The 21515-nt window shown below is 46.2% G+C and overlaps 1 protein-coding gene across 13 annotated transcripts in view; it reads left to right on the top strand.

Annotated features, from left to right (window-relative positions):
• LOC135509634 (pleckstrin homology domain-containing family A member 7-like) overlaps positions 1 to 21515 on the top strand; it is a 202004-nt gene that overhangs the window by 176041 nt on the left and 4448 nt on the right. For 7 of the 13 annotated variants that reach the window (XM_064930441.1, XM_064930443.1, XM_064930440.1 and 4 more), the window contains 13 exons: positions 2745 to 2957; positions 5314 to 5367; positions 11375 to 11440; positions 12732 to 12812; positions 13081 to 13230; positions 13987 to 14088; positions 14395 to 14506; positions 14881 to 15008; positions 15480 to 15674; positions 16202 to 16298; positions 16453 to 16544; positions 17782 to 18018; positions 20894 to 21121. In XM_064930441.1, the coding sequence (XP_064786513.1) occupies positions 2745 to 2957; positions 5314 to 5367; positions 11375 to 11440; positions 12732 to 12812; positions 13081 to 13230; positions 13987 to 14088; positions 14395 to 14506; positions 14881 to 15008; positions 15480 to 15674; positions 16202 to 16298; positions 16453 to 16544; positions 17782 to 18018; positions 20894 to 21121 (1755 nt within the window). Of the gene's footprint in view, positions 1 to 2744; positions 2958 to 5313; positions 5368 to 11374; positions 11441 to 12731; positions 12813 to 13080; positions 13231 to 13986; positions 14089 to 14394; positions 14507 to 14880; positions 15009 to 15479; positions 15675 to 16201; positions 16299 to 16452; positions 16545 to 17781; positions 18019 to 20042; positions 21122 to 21515 lie in introns of those variants that run through there. The other 6 variants (XM_064930452.1, XM_064930448.1, XM_064930442.1 and 3 more) reach the window with 5 other exon arrangements.

Raw genomic sequence — 21515 nt, 5'->3', positions numbered from 1 at the left:
ATCATGTTTCTCATTGTCTGAGAGTCCTTTAGGTGCCTTTTGGCAAACTTCAAGCGGGCTGTCTCATGTGCCTTTTACTGAGGAGTGGCTTCCGTCTGGCCATTCTACCATAAAGGCCTGATTTGTGGAGTGCTGCAGAGATGGTTGTCCTTCTGGAAGGTTCTCCTGTCTCCACAAAATAAATCTGTTGCTCTTTTGTTTCTTGGTCAACTCCCTGACTAAGGGCCCTACTCCCTCGATTGCTCAGTTTGGCTGGGAGACTAGTCAACTCCCCAAATTCAGGTGTGCCAAGCTTGTAGCGTCATACCCAAGAAGACTCAAGGCTGTAATCACTGCCAAAGGTGTGGCCAGCTCTAGGAAGAGTCTTGGTGGTTCCAAATGTCTTCCATTTAAGAATGATGGAGGCCACTGTGTTCTTGGGGACCTTCAATGCTGCAGACATGTTTTGGTGCCCTTCCCCAGATCTGGGCCTCGACACAATCCTGTCTCTAGGCTCTACAGACAATTCCTTCGACCTCATGTCTTGGTTTTTGCTCTGACATGCTCTGTCAACTGTGGGACCTTATTATAGACAGGTGTGTCTTTCCAAATCATGTCCAATCAATTGAATTTACCACAGGTGGACTCCAATCAGGTTGTAGAAACATCTCAAGGATGATCAATGGAAACAGGATGCACCTGAGTTGAATTTTGAGTCTCATAGCAAAGGATCTGAATACTTATGTAAATAAGGTATTTCTGTTTCGAAATCTTTTATAAAATAGCAAAAATGTCATTATGTGGTATTGTGTATAGATTTTGAGGAAAACATTAATTTAATATATTTTAGAATAAGGCTGTAACGTAACAAAATTGGTTAAAAGTCAATACCTTAAAAAAAATAGATAGGGGCGTGGATCAGAAATCAGTTAGTATCTGGTGTGACCGCCATTTGCGTCATGTTGTGCGACACATCTCCTTCGCATCGTGTTGATCGGGCTGATTGGGGCCTGTGGAATATTGTCCCACTCCTCTTCAATGGCTGTGCGAAGTTACTGGATATTGTTGGGAACTGGAACACGCTGTTGTACACTTCGATCCAGAGCACCCCAAACAAGCTCAATGGGTGACATGTCTGGTGAGTATGCAGGCCATGGAAGAATTGGGACATTTTCATCTTCCAGTAATTATGTACAGTGTCTTGCGACATGGGGCTGTGCATTATCATGCTGAAACATGAGGTGATGGCGATGGATGAATGGCACAACAATGGGCATCCAGGATCTCGTCACAGTATCTCTGCATTTTAAATTGCCGTCAATAAAATGCAATTGTGTTCGTTTTCTATAGCTTTTGCCTGCCCATACCATAACCCCACTGCCACGATGGGGCACTCTGTTCACAACTTTGACGTCAGCAAACTGCTCGCTAACACGACGCCATCTGCTCAGTACAGTTGCAACTGGGATCCATCCGTGAAGAGCACACTTCTCCAGCGTGCCAGTGGCCATCGAAGGTGGGCATTTGCCATCTGAAGTCGATTAGGACGCCGAACTGCAGTCAGGTCAAGCCCCTGCTGAGGACGACGAGCATGCAGATGAGCTTTACCTGAGACTGTTTCTGACAATTCTTTGGTTGTGCAAACCCATAGTTTCATCAGCTGCCCGGGTGGCTGGTCTCAAACGATCCCGCAGGTAAAGAAGCCAGATGTGGAGTTCCTGGGCTTGCGTGGTTACACATGGTCTACGGTTGTGAGGACGTAATGCCAAATTTTCTAAAACTACGTTGGAGGCGGCTTATGCTAGAGAAATTCACAATTCAATTTTCTGGGGAAAAGTTCTGGTGGACATTCCGGCAGTCAGCATGCCAATTGCACGCTCCCTCAAAACTTGAGACATCTGTGGCATTGTGTTGTGTGACAAAACGGCACATTTTAGTGGCCCTTTTTTTGTCCCCAAGGTGCACCTGTGTAATGAGCATGCTGTTGAATCAGCTTTTTGATATGCCACACCTGTCAGGTGGTGGATTATCTTGGCAAATGAGAAATGCTCACTAACAGGGATGTAAACAAATTTTTGCACAAAATTTGAGATTTAAGCTTTTTTGCTAATGGAACATTTCTAGGATCTTTTATTTCAGCTCTTGAAACATGGAACCAACACTTTACATGTTGCATTATTTTTTTGTTCAGTGTAGATACAGATATTTGAATGGCTGCTGTGTTGGTGTCAAAAGTTCCAAGACAAGAAAACACTTGGAAATTGGATTGCGTCCTCATCTGTAAAATGTCAAAACAACTGGAAGCACATGTTTTTTTGTCATGTTATTGACACAAGTGTTACTTTAGCCACCACTCCTGCACCCTTTTACTAGCTAACTAGCTCTAAATAACTTTAGCTAGTTAAATAATTAACTAACCTGGCTAACTGTGGGGCGAAACATTTTAGCTAGTTAGCTACTGTACGGCTTTCTTTGCTAGCAAGCGTAACACTGCCTCCAAAACTGGTGTCTCCACTACTATTTACAGTTAGACTTTTGTGATGTCTCCACTTTCCCTAGCGTTCCAGTAAGATTTCTTTGTTTGAATGTAAATGGCATTGAATTTTTGGTGCTAACATGACCGACAGTTCAACCTAACTATATAGATTCTATACAGCTCTGAGTATCTTTGCTAACCGTTGAGCGCTCTGTCTGTGTTGGGGTGTTGAGTTAATTCCCCCATTTCCTCCCTCTGTCCCCCGAGGGACACACTGTTACACACGCAGCCTGAGGAGCTCACCCTCCTGCTCATTCAGCTCCGGAGGCATCAGGCAAAGATGGCCGCCGCTCGCCACCACACGCTAACCCAGCTGCAGCACTTCAACTACAGCCCTTCTGGCCCCCACTTCCTCACCACCAAAAACAACCCTCTCTTCTCCTCTGGCACTTCTTATCTGGGGCCCTTCCTAGGCCCCATGGGCCACGACAGCAGCAGCCAGGTGGGGGCCCCCAGTGCGCCTGGTCTTCTTTACCCCACCGATGTGAGCTCAACCTGGGCATGGCTGTTTGTGAGCGTTGGCCTGTGCTGGCTGCCCCCCCCCCCCCCCCATAGTCCCTTTCTATGCTTTTTTTGATTTGTTTCATTATTATAGTGTCTTGCATCTTCAAGATGCCCAGCCCAAATTAGCTTATAAAACACTGTATCCACAGTAGCAAAGAAATTGATCATATACACACGCAGAAATTACACTCATTCATCTACGGTGCCTTGCAAAAGTATTCAGGCCCTTTGGGTTTCTTGACATTTTATTGTGTTACAAAGTGGGATCAAAATTGAATTGTCTTTTTTTTTTGTTAATTAACAATCGATTCAAAATAGTCTGTCACAGTGCAAGAAAAAGTATTTTAAATATTAATAGAAATGAAATAACTAAAGTATAGTGTTTGCATAAGTATACAGCTCCCTGAGTCAACACATGTTAGAAACACCTTTGGCGTCGGTTACAGCTGTGATTCTTTTTTGGGTAAGTCTATAAGAGCTTTGCACACCTGGATTGTGCAATATTTGCCCAATTTTTTTTCTTTTAAAAATTCCTCAAGCTCTGTTAAGATGTTTTGGGATCCTGGCTAGACAACCATTTTCAAGTCTTGCCATAGATTTCCAAGCAGATTTAAGTCAAAACTGTAATTTGGCTACTCAGGGAAATCCACTGTCTTCTTGGTAAGCCACTCCAGTGTAGATTTGGCCTTGTGTTTGTAGGTTGTAAAGAAGACTAAAGCAGGTTTTTCTCTAGGATTTTGCCTGTGCTTAGCTCCATTCTGTTTCCTTTTATCCTGGAAAAACTCCCCAGTATTTGCTGATGTCAAGCATACCCATACCATGATGCAGCCACCACCATGCTTGAACATAAGGAGATAGTTACTCCAATGTTTTGGATTTGCCCAAACATAAGGCTTTGCATTTAGGCCAAAAAGTGTGTTCCTTTGCTGTGTTTTTTTTGCAGTATTACTTTAGTGCCTTTGTGTACAAGATGCATGTTTTTGGCATTTTCATTCTGTATATTTCTGTTCTTCATTCCACGCTGTCATTTAGGTAATCGTTGTGGAATCACTTCAATGTTGTTGATCCATCCTCAGTTTTCTACCATCTCAGACATTGAACTGTGTAGCTTGTTTTAAAATCACCGTTGTCCCGATGGTAACATCCCTGAGCAGTTTCATTCCTGTCCTGCTGCTCAGTTCAGAACGACGGCCGTGGCTCTGATGTGTCTGGGTGGTTTTAATATACAGTATAATCCACAGCATAATGAATAACTTCATGTCTGATTTTGTTATTGTTACCCAATCTACCAATCAGCGCGCTTCTTTATGAGGCTTTCGAAAAGCTCCCTGGTCGTTTGTAGTTGAATCTGCGCTTGAAATTCAAAACTGGACTGATGAATCTAACAGATGTTGTCTGTATGGGGGACAGAGGAAGACTTAGTTATTCAATAATCATGTCCACCGTTATTAGTCTATCTAACTTATGTGATTTGTTCAGCCAAATTTGACTCCTGATCTAATTTAGGCTGAATACTTATGCAACGACTATATTTTGGTTAGTGTTTTATTTTTTAAGTTTGTTTGGCTGAGATGTTGCTAGTTGGCTTCAAAGTGGCACCGTTTTTGGGCTTGTGATCTTGGAGCGGCTGCTTGTAGTGTGCTTCCATTTTGTATGTGCACGTCTTGCCTCTCTGGGGTTATAACATTGAGAAGCTCATAATAAATTCAATGTGCCAATACATACAGTTTTTCTCTGTGTGTGTGTGTGTGTGTGTGTGTGTGTGTGTGTGTGTGTGTGTGTGTGTGTGTGTGTGTGTGTGTGTGTGTGTGTGTGTGTGTGTGTGTGTGTGTGTGTGTGTGTGTGTGTGTGTGTGTGTGTGTGTGTGTGTGTGTGTGTGTGTGTGTGTGTGTGTGTGCGTGCGCGTGCTTTGGATGACAACATGAACATTTTCTCCATGTTGATATTTTACTCATCTTATAACAAGCCTAACGGATGGCAATCATCCAAAAGCATATTCTTGACATTAGGTTTACAATCATCTCACCCTTAATTCCTAATCCAGTATGGATCATTATAGATGATTATAGTAGAACGGACAAGTAATTATTATAGCACATCATGGTAGATTTGCCGTTAATGAGTAGCGCCATATAATCATATGTATTATCAGTGATTCATTCGGCAACTAATATCCACTCTACAGTTAGATCTATAATATGGAAGCGTATACCTGTCGAAATCCTGTGGGCTTCCATACTGTATTGCCGTAAAGCTTTGATTGACTCTTCTTTATCTCTCCACTCTGCCCGAAGGTTGACGATACGTACATGCAACTGAAGAAAGACCTGGAGTATCTAGACTTGAAGGTGGGATCTCTCTCTCTCTATCTATCTATCTACACTCAAATAGAGTAGGGTGAAGTTGCCCCAAGGCACTGATCTTGGATCTGTTTTGCATTTTCCCCCCTACAAATGGTTAATTAAGGTTAGGATTGGTGGAGGGGAAGCCGATCATGGATCTGTACCTGGGGGAAACATCACCCTGGAGCCAGGCCTAATGCCTGGCCAAAGCTCTCTAACATTAACACACTCCCCTCACTACTCGCTGGATGACCAACACACACCCTGCATCTCAGGGTAGAGCTGAGAACGACACGGCATAAATGGGGATGAACAAAACGGCAAACTTGGAAAAAGAACAAAGCGCATGGGATGTTTTAAAGAAATGTATGCGTGAATAAGTGTAAGAGGTAGCTGGTCCCAGCACAGGCAGCGTGGTCCCCTGGTCTTCTGGTCCCAGTGATGCTTAGCGGGGGGAAGACACACATGTACTGACAGTTTATTGATATTTTGGCTCTATATAACACACTGAGTGTACAAAACATTAGGAACACCTTCCTATTATTGAGTTGCATCCCCTTTTGCCCTCAGAACAGCCTCAATTTGTTGGGGGCATGGATTCCACATGGCGTCGAAAGCGTTCCACAGGGATGCTGGCTCGTTTTGACGACAATGCTTTCCATAGTTGTATCAAGTTGGCTGCATGTCCTTTGGGTGGTGGAACATTCTTGACACAGCGTTGCAGTTCTTTACACAAGCCGGTGCGCCTGACACCGACTGCCGTACCCCATTTAAAGGCACTTAAATATTACACATTCACCCTTTGAATGGAGCACATACACAATCCATGTCTCAATTGTGTCAAGGCTTTGAAATCCTTATTTAACCTGTCCCCTCCCCTTCATCTACACTGATTTGAAGTGGATTTAACAAATGACATCAATAAGGGATCGTATCTTTCACTTGGTCAGTCTATGCCATGGAAAGAGCAGGCGTTCTTAATGTTTTGTGTACTCAGTGTATGCTGGAGCTGCTTACCAAGACAACATTGGATTTCCTGAGTGGCCTAGTTACAGTTTTGGCTTAAATCACTGTCTACCATTGATCAACAACCAACTTGACAGAGATTGAGGAATTTTATTGTAAAATTCAGGTGTGCAAAGCTCTTAGAGACTTACCCAGAAAGCTGTAATCGCTGCCGAAGGTGATTCGCTGCCGAAGGTGACTCGGGTGTGAATAATTATGTAAATAGGATATTTCTGAATTTATTTTTCAATAAATTAACTACAATTTCTTCAAAACATGTTTTCACTTTGTCATTATGGGGTATTGTGTATAGATGGTTAAAAAATATACAATTTCAGGTTGTAACAACAAAATGGCGAATTAAGGCACTGTACATACAGTGCATTCGGAAAGTATTCAGACCCCTTCACTTTTTCCACATTTTGTTACGTTACAGCCTCATTCTAAAATGTATTAAATCATTTTCTTCCCCTCATCAATCTACACATAATACCACATAATGACAACGTGAAAACGGGTTTAAATTTGAGCAAATTTCTAAAATATAAAAAGAAGTACCTTATTTACCAAAGTACACTGCTCAAAAAAATAAAGGGAACACTTAAACAACACAATGTAACTCCAAGTCAATCACACTTCTGTGAAATCAAACTGTCTACTTAGGAAGCAACACTGATTGACAATAAATTTCACATGCTGTTGTGCAAATGGAATAGACAACAGGTGGAAATTATAGGCAATTAGCAAGACACCCCCAATAAAGGAGTGGTTCTGCAGGTGGTGACCACAGACCACTTCTCAGTTCCTATGCTTCCTGGCTGATGTTTTGGTCACTTTTGAATGCTGGCGGTGCTTTCACTCTAGTGGTAGCATGAGACGGAGTCTACAACCCACACAAGTGGCTCAGGCAGTGCAGCTCATCCAGGATGGCACATCAATGCGAGCTGTGGCAAGGAGGTTTGCTGTGTCTGTCAGCGTAGTGTCCAGAGCATGGAGGCTCTACCAGGAGACAGGCCAGTACATTAGGAGACGTGGAGGAGGCCGTAGGAGGGCAAAAATCCAGCAGCAGGACCACTACCTCCTCCTTTGTGCAGGAGGAGCACTGCCAGAGCCCAGCAAAATTACCTCCAGCAGGCCACAAATGTGCATGTGTCTGCTCAAATGGTCAGAAACAGACTCCATGAGGGTGGTATGAGGGCCCGACGTCCACAGCTGGGGGATGTGCTTACAGCCCAACACCGTGCAGGATGTTTGGCATTTGCCAGAGAACACCAAGATTGGCAAATTCGACACTGGCGCCCTGTGCTCTTCACAGATGAAAGCAGGTTCACACTGAGCACATGTGACAGAGTCTGGAGACGCCATGGAGAGCGTTCTGCTGCCTGCAACATCCTCCAGCATGACCGGTTTGGCGGTGGGTCAGTCATGGTGTGGGGTGGCATTTCTTTGGGGGGACGCACAGCCCTCCATGTGCTCGCCAGAGGTAGCCTGACTGCCATTAGGTACCGAGATGAGATCCTCAGACACCTTGTGAGACCATATGCTGGTGCGGTTGGCCCTGGGTTCCTCCTAATGCAAGACAATGCTAGACCTCATGTGGCTGGAGTGTGTCAGCAGTTCTTACATGAGGAAAGCATTGATGCTATGGACTGGCCCCCAGACCTGGGACATCATGTCTCGCTCCATCCACAGATCCAGTCACAGATCTGTGGAAGGGTACCAAAACATTTCTGCATTATTGAAGAGCCCCAAGAACGCAGTGGCCTCTTTCATTCTTAAATGGAAGAAGTTTGGAACCACCAAGACGATTTCTAGAGCTGGCCGCCCGGCCAAACTAAGCAAACGGTTGAGAAGGTCCTTGGCTAGAGAGGTGACCAAGAACCCGATGCCAAAAGCCAAAAGGCACCTAAAAACTGGCCATGAGAAACAAGATTCCTTATTCTGATGAGACCAAGATTGAACTCTTTGATCTGAATGCCAAGGGTCACGTCTGAAGGAAACCTGGCACCATCCCTACAGTGAAGCATGGTGGTGGCAGCATCGTGCTGTGGCAATGTTTTCAGCGGCAGGGACTGGGAGACTAGTCAGGATTGATTGAAGGATGAATGGAGCAAAGTATAGCAAGATCCTTCACCTTCCAACAGGACAACGACCCTAAGTACACTGCCAAGACAACGCAGGGAGTGGCTTCGGGACATGTTTCGGAATGTCCTTGAGTGCCCCAGCCAGAGCCCGGACTTGAACCCGACATCCAACATCTCAAGAGAGACCTGAAAATAGCTGTGCAGAGGTGCTCCCGATCCAACCTGACAGAGTTTAAGAGGGTCTACAGAGAAGAATGGGAGAAACTCCCCAAATACAGGTGTGGCAAGCTTGTAGCGTCATACCCAAGAAGACTCGAGGCTGTAATTGCTGCCAAAGGTGGTTCAACAAAGTACTGAGTAAAGGGTCTGAATACTTATGTAAATTTGATATTTCAGTTTTACATTTTTAATACATTTTCAAAACTTTCTAAAAAACCTGTATTTGCTTGGTCATTGTGGGGTGTGTAGATTGAGGGAGGGGGGAAAAAACGATGTAATCAATTTGAGAATAAGGCAGTAACATAACAAAATGTGGAAAAAGTCATGGGGTTTGAATACTTTTCCCGAATGGACTGTGTGTCATATTTGTTATTTTACTTTTGTCAATTTCGACCAGCCAACCCAAATAAGATGGTCCGGCCCTTCTGTCATTGGCCAGATTTGCCAGACGGCCAATCCGCCCATGCACAACACCACCATAATGCTGACTCACTACTGTTGTAAATATGACATAGGGCTTCCTGAGTGGCGCAGTGGTCTAAGGCACTGCATCGCTAGCTGTGCCACTAGAGATTCTTGGTTTCAGTCCAGGCTCTGTCGCATCCGGCCGCGACCAGGAGACCCATGGGGCAGCGCACAATATCCCAGCGTCGTCCGGGGTAGGGGAGGGATGTCCCTGTCCTATCGCGCTCTAGCGACTCCTGTGGCGGGCCGGCACAGCGCACGCTGACACGGTCGCCAGGTGCACGGTGCTTCCTCCGACACATTGGTGTGGCTGGCTTCCGGGTTAAGCCGGCATTGTGTCAAGAAGCAGTGCGGCTTGGTTGGGTCGTGTAGGACGCACGTTGCAGCGATGAGACAAAACTGTAACTACCAATCGGATACCACAAAATCGGTGAAAAAAAAGGGGTAATTTTTTTTTTTATATGACATAACAGTTGGTATACAAACAAGTATATTCAAATGAATGGTCAAATTGCTAACTTGCTCAGCGAATGGCAGCCATTTTGTAACAGTGGCTCTCCATCTCCTATTTGACGCAGATCAAAAGTTTAGAGCCGTTCATCCTCACGGCTCACAGTGTGCTACTGCACCTCACCGCCGGGCCTCTCGGGCCACTATGGAACGTAAGAACTGTGGACACACTGTGTGTGTGTGCGTATGTGTGCGCGTGCATGAGCGTGTATGTATACATGTTTACGAGGGAGACCATCCCATCGCTTAAAAACACTTTCTGTGTCCATGGCTGTGTGTGGGCACTAGCTTGGCATTGACCCCTCTGTCACCCCTGACTCTCGGCTCCTTTATGATGTGATTGGTGGTCCTGGCCTGGGATGGCTCTGCAGTGCGTGTGCTGTGGTGGCTGTGGTTGGTTCGGGGGTTGAAAAGCTAGCCGGTTGCACCATCCTCCTGTTGATCTATAAAACACATCTCCTTGATATATCCCCAGTACAACACAGCATGTTTACCCTAAACCCAGTTGTTTCAGAATATACTCTAGGAATACCCAAAAATATATATTTGTACAATTTATGTATTTCCAACACTGGGAGTATTGTAAGGAGTAGCCTAAGCAGTGTCTCATTTCATTTTTTTGTTTTAAAATTGGTTTGTTGTCCCATCTTTTTGTGATACAGGGACATAAATCTATGGAGATGTCTTGAGTGGCGTTCATGCAAAGAACTTCTTTGTCTCTGTGTCATATAGGCTGCATTTGTCAATGGCTACTTTCTTACTTTCTCTAAGTCATCATGGTTGGTTCACGGTTGGTTTCCTCATTGTGCTTTCAGTGTAACTTTTTAGTATCACCAACAGCCAATATCCCTACCAGAACAGGGGCCAGTTTATTAGGTACACCCATCTAGTACCGGGTCGGACCCACTTTGCGTACAGAACAACTAGAATTCTTTGGGGCGTGGAAACGTTGGTCAATTGGTATCAAGGGACCTAACGTGTGCCAGGAAAACATTCCTTACACCACCGCCACCAGCCTGTACCGTTGACACCAGGCCATGGACTCATGCTGCTTAGCCAAATCTTGACTCTACTTTCATCATGACGCAACAGGAACCGGGATTCTTCGGACCAGGCAATGTTTTCCCACTCTTCCATTGTCCAGTGTTTGATTGGATGCCCCCTGGAACCGCTTCTTGTTTGTAGCTGATAGGGGTGGAGCCCGGTGTGGTCTTCTGCTGCAATATCCCATCTGTGACGAGGACCAACGAGTTGTGTGTTCCGTGACGCCGTTCTGCACCACTGTTGAACTGCGCTGTTAGTGATCCACCTGTTAGCTTGTACGATTCTTGCCATTCTCCTTCGACCTTTCATCAACGAGCAGTTTCCTCTCCCAGGACTGCTGCTGACTGGATGTTTCGTTTGTCGCACCATTCCCGGGATAAACGCTAGACACTGTCATGCGTGAAAAGCCCATTAGGCCGGCCGTTCCTGAGATACCAGAACCGGTGTGCCTGGCAACGGCGATCACACCCCGCTCAAAGTCGCTTAGGTAACTCGTTTTGCCCATTCTAACTTTCAATCGAACAGAACCGAGATGCCTGTCTGCTTGCTTTATATAGCAGGCCACGTGACTCACCGTCTGTAGGAGCGAACCATTTCCGTGAACGAGGTGGTGTACCTAATAAACTGGCCACCGAGTGTACACAGAGCAACCCTATTTGAAAATGTATTTCTTTTCTGGTCCCAAGGTGGTTGGAAGTCAGACGTTGAAAGAAGCAACGAGACCCGTCAGAGTAGCCGAGAGTGACGTGGATGTGAGTATGAGCCAGCAGCATCCCGCATTGCTTACACATGCACCCCCACAAATGCGCACACACACACAGACACACACACTCGCTCTTTCTCTCTCTCTCTCTCTCTCTCACAACCCTCAAGGACATTTTCACTCCATCTCTTGTCCCAAGGAAAATGTTTAGAGTTTTAGCTTCAAACCTTTCTGGAAGGGTAGGTACAGAGATGAGACTGATACACTGACTACCATTAGATACTTAAGGGGATAGAGTGAGCGATAAAAATGTAATAAAATAAGTCATCTAGGATTTAGTGAGTCTTTCAGTTCTATATTAGCATTTTTCAAAGTCAATTTGTTCTCCTTTCAGAGTGTAACTCCTCCAAAAGGAGTTGAAGAGTGTAGCGTTGACAGCTCCGCACGTTTGCCCTTTAACAATTTATAAGGAGGCCAGGGTTTTGCCCCTATCCACACTGAATATTTCACAGCCTCAACCAAGCAATATTACTGCGCGTGAAGACATCACCACAAATAAATGATGCGCTCAACAGAGTGGCAAATGGAACGTAAACACTTATGCGTATGTTTTGTGCCTTTCGAAAGATACCATGCGACCATAATCTAGCTATTTTCTCTCGTTTTCAAAACCACAGACAATTATTATGCAACTTTGATGGACTACTATTTGTTCACGTCGAGGGGTTGTGTTTGATCTTTACTGCCCTCCAGAGATGACCGTTTTCCACAAATGGCCCGTAAATTGAGAAATGAAAATCAAGCTGATCCATCCTTTGTCATGTTTGGGTTTCTTACCCTGTGTCCCAAATGGCACCCTGTTCCCTATACATTGCACTCCTTTTGACCAGGGCCCCAAGTAGTGCCCTGTATAAGAACTAGGGTGCCCGTTGGTGACGCACCCTTAATCGGGGATTCATTTAGGAGGACTCAAAGGTTCTGAGACACTTTGAAAAAAGGGTAGCGTGGGGTGTGGCGTATTTGCGTAAAGGGTTTGCTCTGCATAATTATCAGCTAATGAGACAGGAGAGAGGGATACAGACACACTTATGCAGGTAGACTTGCACGCACGTACACACACACACACACACACACACAAACAGGTGAGAGGGGGAGGATATACATGTACATGGAGGAAAGTGATGCGCACACACTGTAGGAAACCGTAGGAAAGATTGGTCTGTAAACAGCCCTGTTTCTCTCTCTCTCTTGCTGTCTCTGTCTTGCTGTCTCTCGCTGTCTCGCTCTCTCTCTCTCTGTCTGTCTGTCTGTCTGTCTGTCTGCCTGTCCCTGGCCTACAGGTGAAACTCAGTCGGTTATGTGAGCAGGACAAGACCCTGAAGGAACTGGAGGTCCGGATCTGCTCACTGAAGGAGGATAAGGTACTGACACTTCTTCACTATACTCATGTGTGTCTCATTGCATTTGGGTCCGTTTTGAATTCATCAGCCAAGGAATCAATGTCAAGTCAATGTGTGAGGTAAAAAAATAATATTTTTTAATGATTCCAATTTAAAGGGTTTTATTTTGGGTCTTTTCTTCTGCTTTGACAAAAACATTTACATCGTCGTGCGCATTTCCCGAGTTGAACTGGAATTGACCTCGACTCTGCGGTCTCTGATATTGACCTCCTAACCCCTGACCCATCAGGACAAGCTGGAGTCTGTGCTGGATGTGTCCCACCAACAGATGGAGCTGTACAGAGACCAGGCAGCCCACCTGGAGAAGATAGCCTACCAGCAGAGACTCCTACAGGAGGACGTGGTGCACATCAGGGCCGAGATCTCCAGCGCATCCACGGTGAGATCATCCCAGACACGCCTGAACTTTAAGCCTGGGCCTTACCCGTGCCTGCGATGTTTAAGCCCTGCCTTACCCAGGCCCGATTTGCTTCTGCTAAATTTAAGGCCCCCTTGGCCGAAATCAGAAATAACTTAGCTGCTCTTCTCGGTCTGTCACAGGCTCGCTGCGTGCGGGTCATTCTGCATGCGCGCTGCTCATGACGCCTCGGGGAGTGTCTGAGTATCCATGGCAACGGCTCGGCTTGCTCTGCTAAGTGAAGAGACGTGAGAGCGCAGTTAGCGACTTTTCGTCACTCTAAACTCCGACAAAAACTCACGGAACATTATTATTTTCTATGGAATGTTCTCTCCTTCTCTTGTATTATGACGAGGTTGAAGCACTGCGTTATGATCTTAGTCAGATGTGACTGTATTGCCCAGTAGAGCACGAGCAGATGACTTCGCTTTCAGAATATTACTGATCAATTTAGTGATGCCCTGCCCGTACCCTGGTTATTGATGAAAAAACGGGCCCCACCTGGCCCTAACCCGATCTACGTCGGGGCCCGTTGGAGCTCGGGTGAGGTAGCAATCAGTCAATCGAATGTATTTATAAAGCCCATTTCAGCAGATGTCACAAAGTGCTTATACAGAAACCCAGCCTAAAACCCTAAACCGCAAGCAATGCAGATGTAGGTGTGTGGTTCTGGCCAACACATTCCACTGTATATGTTTACGGAAACTGTCTTCCCCTGCTGCCTCATGTTATATGTAGGAGATGGCCCGGGCCTGGGAGGACTACAGCAGGCTGGAGAGCTCTGTGGAGCAGTTGAGGGCCGTGCTAGAGGCACACATGAACCACAGCGCCACCCCTCAGGTCAGAGCCGGTACTGCACCTCAGTGCTGTGCAGTGCTGCTATTCCACTCGATGGGGACAATGTCCACAAGCGTAGACATGAACAGAACATTGAGTTGTTATTCACTGTTTTGAAGCGTGTACTGTAGATGGGGTGGGTCTACTGGGAAAAGCCTGTTTTGTGTGTGTGTGTGTGTGTGTGTGTGTGTGTGTGTGTGTGTGTGTGTGTGTGTGTGTGTGTGTGTGTGTGTGTGTGTGTGTGTGTGTGTATAGCACAGTAGGAACCAGCTAAGATGTGTGTGTGTGTGTGTGTGTGTGTGTGTGTAGCAGGAGAAAACAGAGATAAAGCGGGAGCTGTGGAGGATAGAGGACGTGATGGCAGGACTGAGCTCCAGCAAAGCCAACTACAAGATCACAATCGACTCAGTGCAGAACCCAGGTGGGAGATATCACAGACTGTCCAGACATCCACGCCCGCCCACTGTGTTTTACCATATTTTACTCAATTCAATTCAGATCAAACAACTTTATTCGTCCCCTTAGGGAGATTCCCAACTACAAAACACCACATGGGAGACAAAAGACTAGGGTAGCTTTCCATGGCAAAAAGACGAATCTAGTCTCTCCATACCATGTGCTCGTGTTACGAAACCAACTGCACCAAACTATCTCCATATCCTAACACTTAACCATGACAGACCAACCAGCACAGAGACCTTCATTTGTCTCCTATGTGTGAAGTTGCACATCTTCATTTGTCTCCTGTGTGTGAAGTTGCACGTCTTCATTTGCCCGTGTCTTTCTATCCTCCAGAGAGGAAACTAGTGGCTTCAGTGCCGGACCCAGCAGTGCCTTTGCAGAGCGCGATGCCCCCCGTAGGGGAGGTTAGGCCCCCTCCTCGCAGCTCCTACACGCTGCTTCACAACCCCGTGCCAAAATGGGTGAGTGGCAGTTGAGTTTGTAGATCTGGGTTTGCTGGGGGATGTTAACCTAGACATGGACCACAGTGGGTTAATAATAACAGCAGTTCGGCCTGAATTAAAGTGGATGTGTTCCATCAAAGTCGAGCTGTGTGTGGGTTTGGAACTACAGTACAAAGTGATAAAAAAAAATAATAATAATAATAAATGTTTGAAGTAAATGAGTTGAGAACACTTGACCGGTGCTGTGAAGGGTCAGAATGCATGAAACACATTTAACAGTAAAGCTGAACATGAAACCTAGAGAGCCCTGAGTAGAATGACTCCCTTCTAATCAGGGGATGTCTGAAAGCGTTTCCAGCTGACAAATCCTTGATTCCTCCCGCTTCAAGGTCCCTCCCCCTCAGGCTTCTTCCTCCAATGAGCTTTGAGGTACTTGACAATAAGAACCAATTGTGACTGACTTCCTGTATGGGTGTGGCTCTGGTACAGGCAGAAGATGAGGCTCCTCCCAGACCACCCCTGCCCTGCCTCTACGATTATGAAGACCCGCCCCCCGCCATCCCACCCCTCCCCAAAGAGGCGTCGGTGGTAGTACGACACACGTCGGTTCGCGGGCTCAAACGCCAGTCGGACGAGAGGAAGAGGGACCGAGAGAGCGGAGGGTGTGTCAACGGAGACTTTAAAGTCAGGACAAGCCTTTTATTTACACTTATTTTGTTATTGATTGTTAAGACGAGCCTTTGATGTGCTTGCTGTGCGTACAACAGTGCTTTTATCGGGTACCGCTTGTGAAGTTGAACGGTCCATGGCGGCACTTACGGTATCAAAACCAACACTGCTGTTTTCAGCTATTGCCATCGAAGCCAGTCTTATAGGGCAATATCATACTGTCACGCAGCCGTGTTAACGCCCTCATCATTGAAATCTCACTGAGATGCATCAAGGCTGCATTCTATTCCAAAAGCTGCCCTCTTCCCTCACTCACTAATCTTCATGCTTCTGAGAGACCTGAAGAGGCAACATAGCGGGAATGAGTGGCTAACACACCTTTTCCAGTCGTCTCTGAAGGAGGGTTGAGGGAAAGGCAACACCTTTTTTAAGTGGAATGCAGCCTTTACCTCATTGAGAGCAAGATGTATTGTATTGAGTAATAAGTTGACTCAAACCTCGCTGATCTAGTTTGTGACAACTGCAGTATGATTGTGTGTCAGGTGGAGCTGCGGTCATACCTGAGTGAACCAGAACTGCCAGGGACGGACCAGAGCAGCACAGGGTCTGAGGGGGGCTACCAGACCCTCCCAAACAAAGGTATTGTCAGCTAGCTTGCAATTCAGACCTGTGAATATGCTGACATTCCACTCTTTGTCACTCCGTGTCTCTTCGGGGCAGTGGTGCTGTGTCAGAATGGGTGTTCCCCCCGAGGCATACCACAACAGTGTTTCCTGTTTCCTGTCCGTAACAGGTCTGTCGGGCTCATCGCCAAGGCTGAACCAGTCCAGTAACATCTCCTCTTACGTGACCATGAGGAGGGGGGCGGCCGTCTCTGCAGAGAGGGTGAGTCACCAAACAGAGCCTGCTCTGGTCGAAAATAGTGCACTAGGTAGGGATTAAGGGGAGGGTGAGTCACCAGTCACGACACAGGGAAAGGAACGAGATATGAGCTTTATCCAAATCCATCAACCAATCAATCGGATTTATAAAGCCCATCAGCCGATGTCACAAAGTGCTTGTACAGAAACGCAGCCTAAAACGCCAAACAGCAAGCAATGCAGGTGTAGAAGCACGGTGGCAAGGGAAAAACTCCCTAGAAAGGCAGGAACCTGGGAAGAAACCTAGAGGGGAACCAGGCTCTGAGGGGTGACCGGTCCTCTTCTGACTGTGCCGAGTGGAGATTATTAAAACCCTATTTGCTATTCAGTGCACTCCGTTTGACCGGGGCCTATAATTCTCTGGTCAAACGGAGTGGACTATGTAGGGAATAAGGTGACATAAGCCGTGCGGTAACCTCTTCTTCTTCAGGAGAACATTCACCAGACCGATTGTCTGTCTGCGCAGTCCTGGGACGATTCGTTTGTTGTTTTTTTTTGCTTGCTGTTTGCGCGGTGTGTTATAGGGACCACCCCTCCGTTGGCGACTTCTGGCTGTCATAGAATCTGTTTGTAAATGACATCCTGCACTCTGTTCAGAGGTCCGTGGAGGCTCGACAAAACCTACCGGTCAAACCTACCGGCCTTTACACATACACTACAAACACCACCGAGTTGTGGAGCGTACGCCTAACTCGACTAACCTGGGAGCTTCATTTAGTACTTTATCCTGAGACTGAAGAGGAATTAGTGTTGAGGATTCATTGTTGTTTTTCTTTCTTCCTCCTTTCCTTTACCCCTCTTCATATCACACCCCTATGTCACGACCCATCTCTTTCACTATGTTTCTCTCTCCTATCTTCATCTCTCTTTCTATCCTATCCTTATCTCGCTCTCTTTCTCTCTCCTTTTCCCCTTCTTTCGCCCTCTGTCCCCCTCTCTCTTTTTCTCTCCCTCTTTCTCTCTCTCTTTTTCTCTCTCCCTCTTTCTCTCTCTCTTTTTTCTCTCTCCCTCTTTCTGTCTTTCTCACTCTTTCTCTCTCTCCCTCCTTCTCTCTCCTTTTCCCCCTCTTTCCACCTCTTTCTCTCTCCTTTCCCCCTCTTTCCCCCTCTCTCTCTTTCTCTCTCCTTTTCCCCCTCTCTCTTTTTCTCTCTCTCCCTCCCTCTCTTTCTCTATTTCTCTCTCTCACACACTCACTGTACCAGGAGAGACCTAAGAGTGCTTTGGAGCAGCTGTACTCCTCTGGCCAGCAGCCCCAGCCTCTGGCCCAGGCCCCCCGGGGCCGCATGAGCGCAGAAGAGCAGCTGGAGCGCATGAAGAGGCACCAGAGGGCCCTGGTGCGCGAGCGCAAGAGGAACCTCAGCCAGGGAGAACGCCACTCCAACACTGCTCATCGTACCTCCTCCTCCACCAGGGCTCTTTCCTCCACTGACCTGGGCTCAGTACGTTACCCCCGCAGCAGAAGCAGGGACCACTGCCACTGTCGCGCCCCCGCCGAACCCCCCACATAGGCGCCGCCGCAATTGCTAACATGCTAACATCCCCTACTCACCCTCTCCCCCATGTGTAACCAATGGCACTAACATGAGAAAGCGTTAGCATCGTGCTAGCACGCGCAGGGCCGGTGGGACTGGATGGGACAAAGCCGTGGCTGGCTGGGCTTATAGAGCGGTTGGACTGTGCGTGGTGGAGGCGGCTTGGGAGAGCAGGGGAGGGGATATCTGTCGAAGATGGGGACTGTAAAGACAGAGCTGTTTCCCATATTAAGGTGTATGGGTTGCGTTTACCCGATCACTGGCGCCCCCGTGCGGTACCTCACTGACACACACTGAATGTATTTCAAGGAGAAGAAGAGGGGGATTGGCTACAGGCATAGCTCTGCCTTCCCCCTCTGTCACGAGAAAAGAAAAGTCCATTCTATGTACATTTACACTTATGTACATTAGTATTTATTTACTGAAGGATATTTTCAGTAGCCTATACATTTGTAAAATTATATTTTATAGAGATTTGATAAAATGAGGGATGGGGAAATGTGTATCACTATTTGAACAAATCAACTCGGTGGGAAGTGGCACAAATCATTATCAAACCGCCCTCCTCCCTCCATCTTTCAAATGATATGAATCGAATGAAATCAAAGTGCCTTTAGTTCCCGGTGAATAATCATTCCTCTTCTCACAAGATTCACCTTCAGCCTCACCTTTTTCCACCCTGTTTGTCTTATGGCGTGCTATGGCTACCACAGAATCCCATTCAAATGAGCTTTCAGATAGTTGTCTTTACGTCTGTTGAGGTTTGTAGTGCTTGCCAACGTAGGAGAGTCAACCTTACGAAGACTAATTTAACCATCTAATATATTATCTAACACACAATCTTAACCAGATTGCTGTGAGATCATCAATACCCTCAAACTCCTTGCTACATTTGCCATCAACCCTTGTGTTCCCAAGCTCCTACTAACATTTGGCAACACGTAGTTCAACTCCTGCTGGTTACTAAATGTCATTTTGTAACGCTTCACCATAATAGCCAAGAGATTTTAGGCTCCCTCTTTTTTGGGGGGGGGGCATTTGAATCATCTTTTCCCCACCATGACACACTAAACAGTCGCTTATTCGCAGGATTTAGTTTTTAGTTTCTGCTACATCGACATTATCACAGCCTTTTATCACAAAGACTTTTGTACTTAACCGTGGTTGATTGCTACAACGGCCTACTTCTACGGTCAAGGTCACAGTGAGAGAGTATTAAGCCTATTTGATCTGCTTCACTGCAAATGAAAGGACAGGAGGGGGTAAAATGGCTGCCGCCAGCTTACCGTCAAGGCAGGTGTAAATCCCACCATGTTGCTTTTCCCCATCCCAATTGATTGATTGATTTTTTTTTTTTAGCAGCGAGGATGTACAGAAAATTGCACAGAGAAAGGAAGTCACTAGAGACACTAGCAAATGCTAAATTATACTGAGAGGCAACGCACAGCTCCATTCACGCCTGTTATTTTCCAATGTAGAGATTTGCGCTCGAGAATAAAATCATTTTGCTTCAAAAAAACAAATAAAATCACCTCTGGCTGTGTGTTTCCATTTTTGCTGGGGTTTGATGAATATGTAATGCATGTATTTCCCCTGTGGGGGGGGTTCCTCTGTCCAGTGAGCACAGTAACGCATGTGATGCACTTTCTCCTCACATCATGGGAGGCCTACACGCACTGGAGTGGCAATGATGCATGCATGGGTTTGAGGGCTAGGACACACACATAACAACACGCATACAGTACAAACAGATATTTACTCACAACACAAATGTGTTTATGTATGTGTTTGGAAAAGCAAATGTGTGTGTGTGTGTGTGTGTGTGGTAACAGGTTAATCAGTATCCTTTTGGTGGTTGCTTCTTTCTGTTCATTAATCTAATAATGAAATCCTCTTTCTGGTGATCCTGAAAACAATTAAATGCAATGAAGTTGCTGTTGGTGGAATGGAGACGCCGTAGGGACGTCCTGTGGTGACAATGCAGAAGCCAAGAAAGACAAGATTTCGGACGCATGGTCCTCACTCCTCAAGACTCCATTTGTCCCCGCAACACAGAAGCTGTCCATCCTCATGGGATTTGTGCTGTGAAATCAGCTCCAGATACAATATACATTACTTTACGTGGTTTTTTTCTCTGGGTTCTACACGGTGGTGGTGTTGTGTTGTCTCTTAGTGTGAAATAATAAGTCATTTTTAAAAATGTATTTTGCCTTTGAAAATCAATCAGATAAAGTAACTGTTGTGTTTGTCCCCGCCAGTGGTCAGATAAAGTAACTGTTGTGTTTGTCCCATCCAGTGGTCAGATAAAGTAACTGTTGTGTTTGTCCTCCCCAGTGGTCAGATAAAGTAACTGTTGTGTTTGTCCCCGCCAGTGGTCAGATAAAGTAACTGTTGTGTTTGTCCCCGCCAGTGGTCAGATAAAGTAACTGTTGTTTGCCCCTCCACTAGTGGTCAGATAAAGTAACCGTTGTTTGCCCCTCCACTAGTGGTCAGATAAAGTAACTGTTGTGTTTGTCCTCCCCAGTGGTCAGATAAAGTAACTGTTGTGTTTGTCCCCGCCAGTGGTCAGATAAAGTAACTGTTGTGTTTTTCCCCCCCAGTGGTCAGATAAAGTAATTGTTGTTTGTTCCCCCTCGTGGTCAGATGAAGTAGAAGTCTGTCTCCCTCGTGGTCAGATGAAGTAACCGTTGTTTGCCCCTCCACTAGTGGTCAGATAAAGTAATGGTTGTATGTCTCCCCCTAGTGGTCATATAAAGTAATGGTTGTGTCTGTCTCCCCCTAGTGGAGGCGAGAGCAGCAGGACTTTGATTTGCAGCTGGTGCAGAAAGCTCAGGTGGAAGAGCGACAGGTTGCCGAGGGCCAGAGCGATGAGGGGCGGAGCGAGCTGAAGGAAAGGGAGAGGATCCAATCAGACGAGTGGCTCTCGGTGATGGCCATGCCCACGATTGCCACACCCATGAGGGAGACGGACATGGAGCCCCTCGACTATGACCTGGATCTCAGTCGTGAGGTACGTTGACCGACGGCCCATCAGGATCTGGCGCCGAATATTCTCCTATCAATACTCTCCGTTATTGGTTGAATATTACATCCGTACACAAGTGGTTAAAGAGAAAGTTCAATATTTTAAAACTTAATGTTAGGTGGTTCCTGAAAGTAGTCTATGTGCCTGGAGAAACTGTGATCTATGCTTGTTTGTTTTTTTTAACTAAAATACTGAACTTCCCCTTTAATATTATGCAGTTATGGTTTTGTATTAGAGGAAAGACTGTAGCCTGCTGCACTCGTACTACTTCCCATTTACCACATACAATGACCTGATGCTTTCAACTACAATCACATAACCTTGCCTTTATGGAGCCTTCGTAACTATACAGAGCCGCAAAGTATACATTTATCTGACC

The sequence above is a fragment of the Oncorhynchus masou genome, chromosome 22, assembly GCF_036934945.1.
Source record: "Oncorhynchus masou masou isolate Uvic2021 chromosome 22, UVic_Omas_1.1, whole genome shotgun sequence".
In the NCBI taxonomy this organism is placed as follows: domain Eukaryota; kingdom Metazoa; phylum Chordata; class Actinopteri; order Salmoniformes; family Salmonidae; genus Oncorhynchus; species Oncorhynchus masou.
This window is presented reverse-complemented; position numbering and strand designations above follow the sequence as displayed.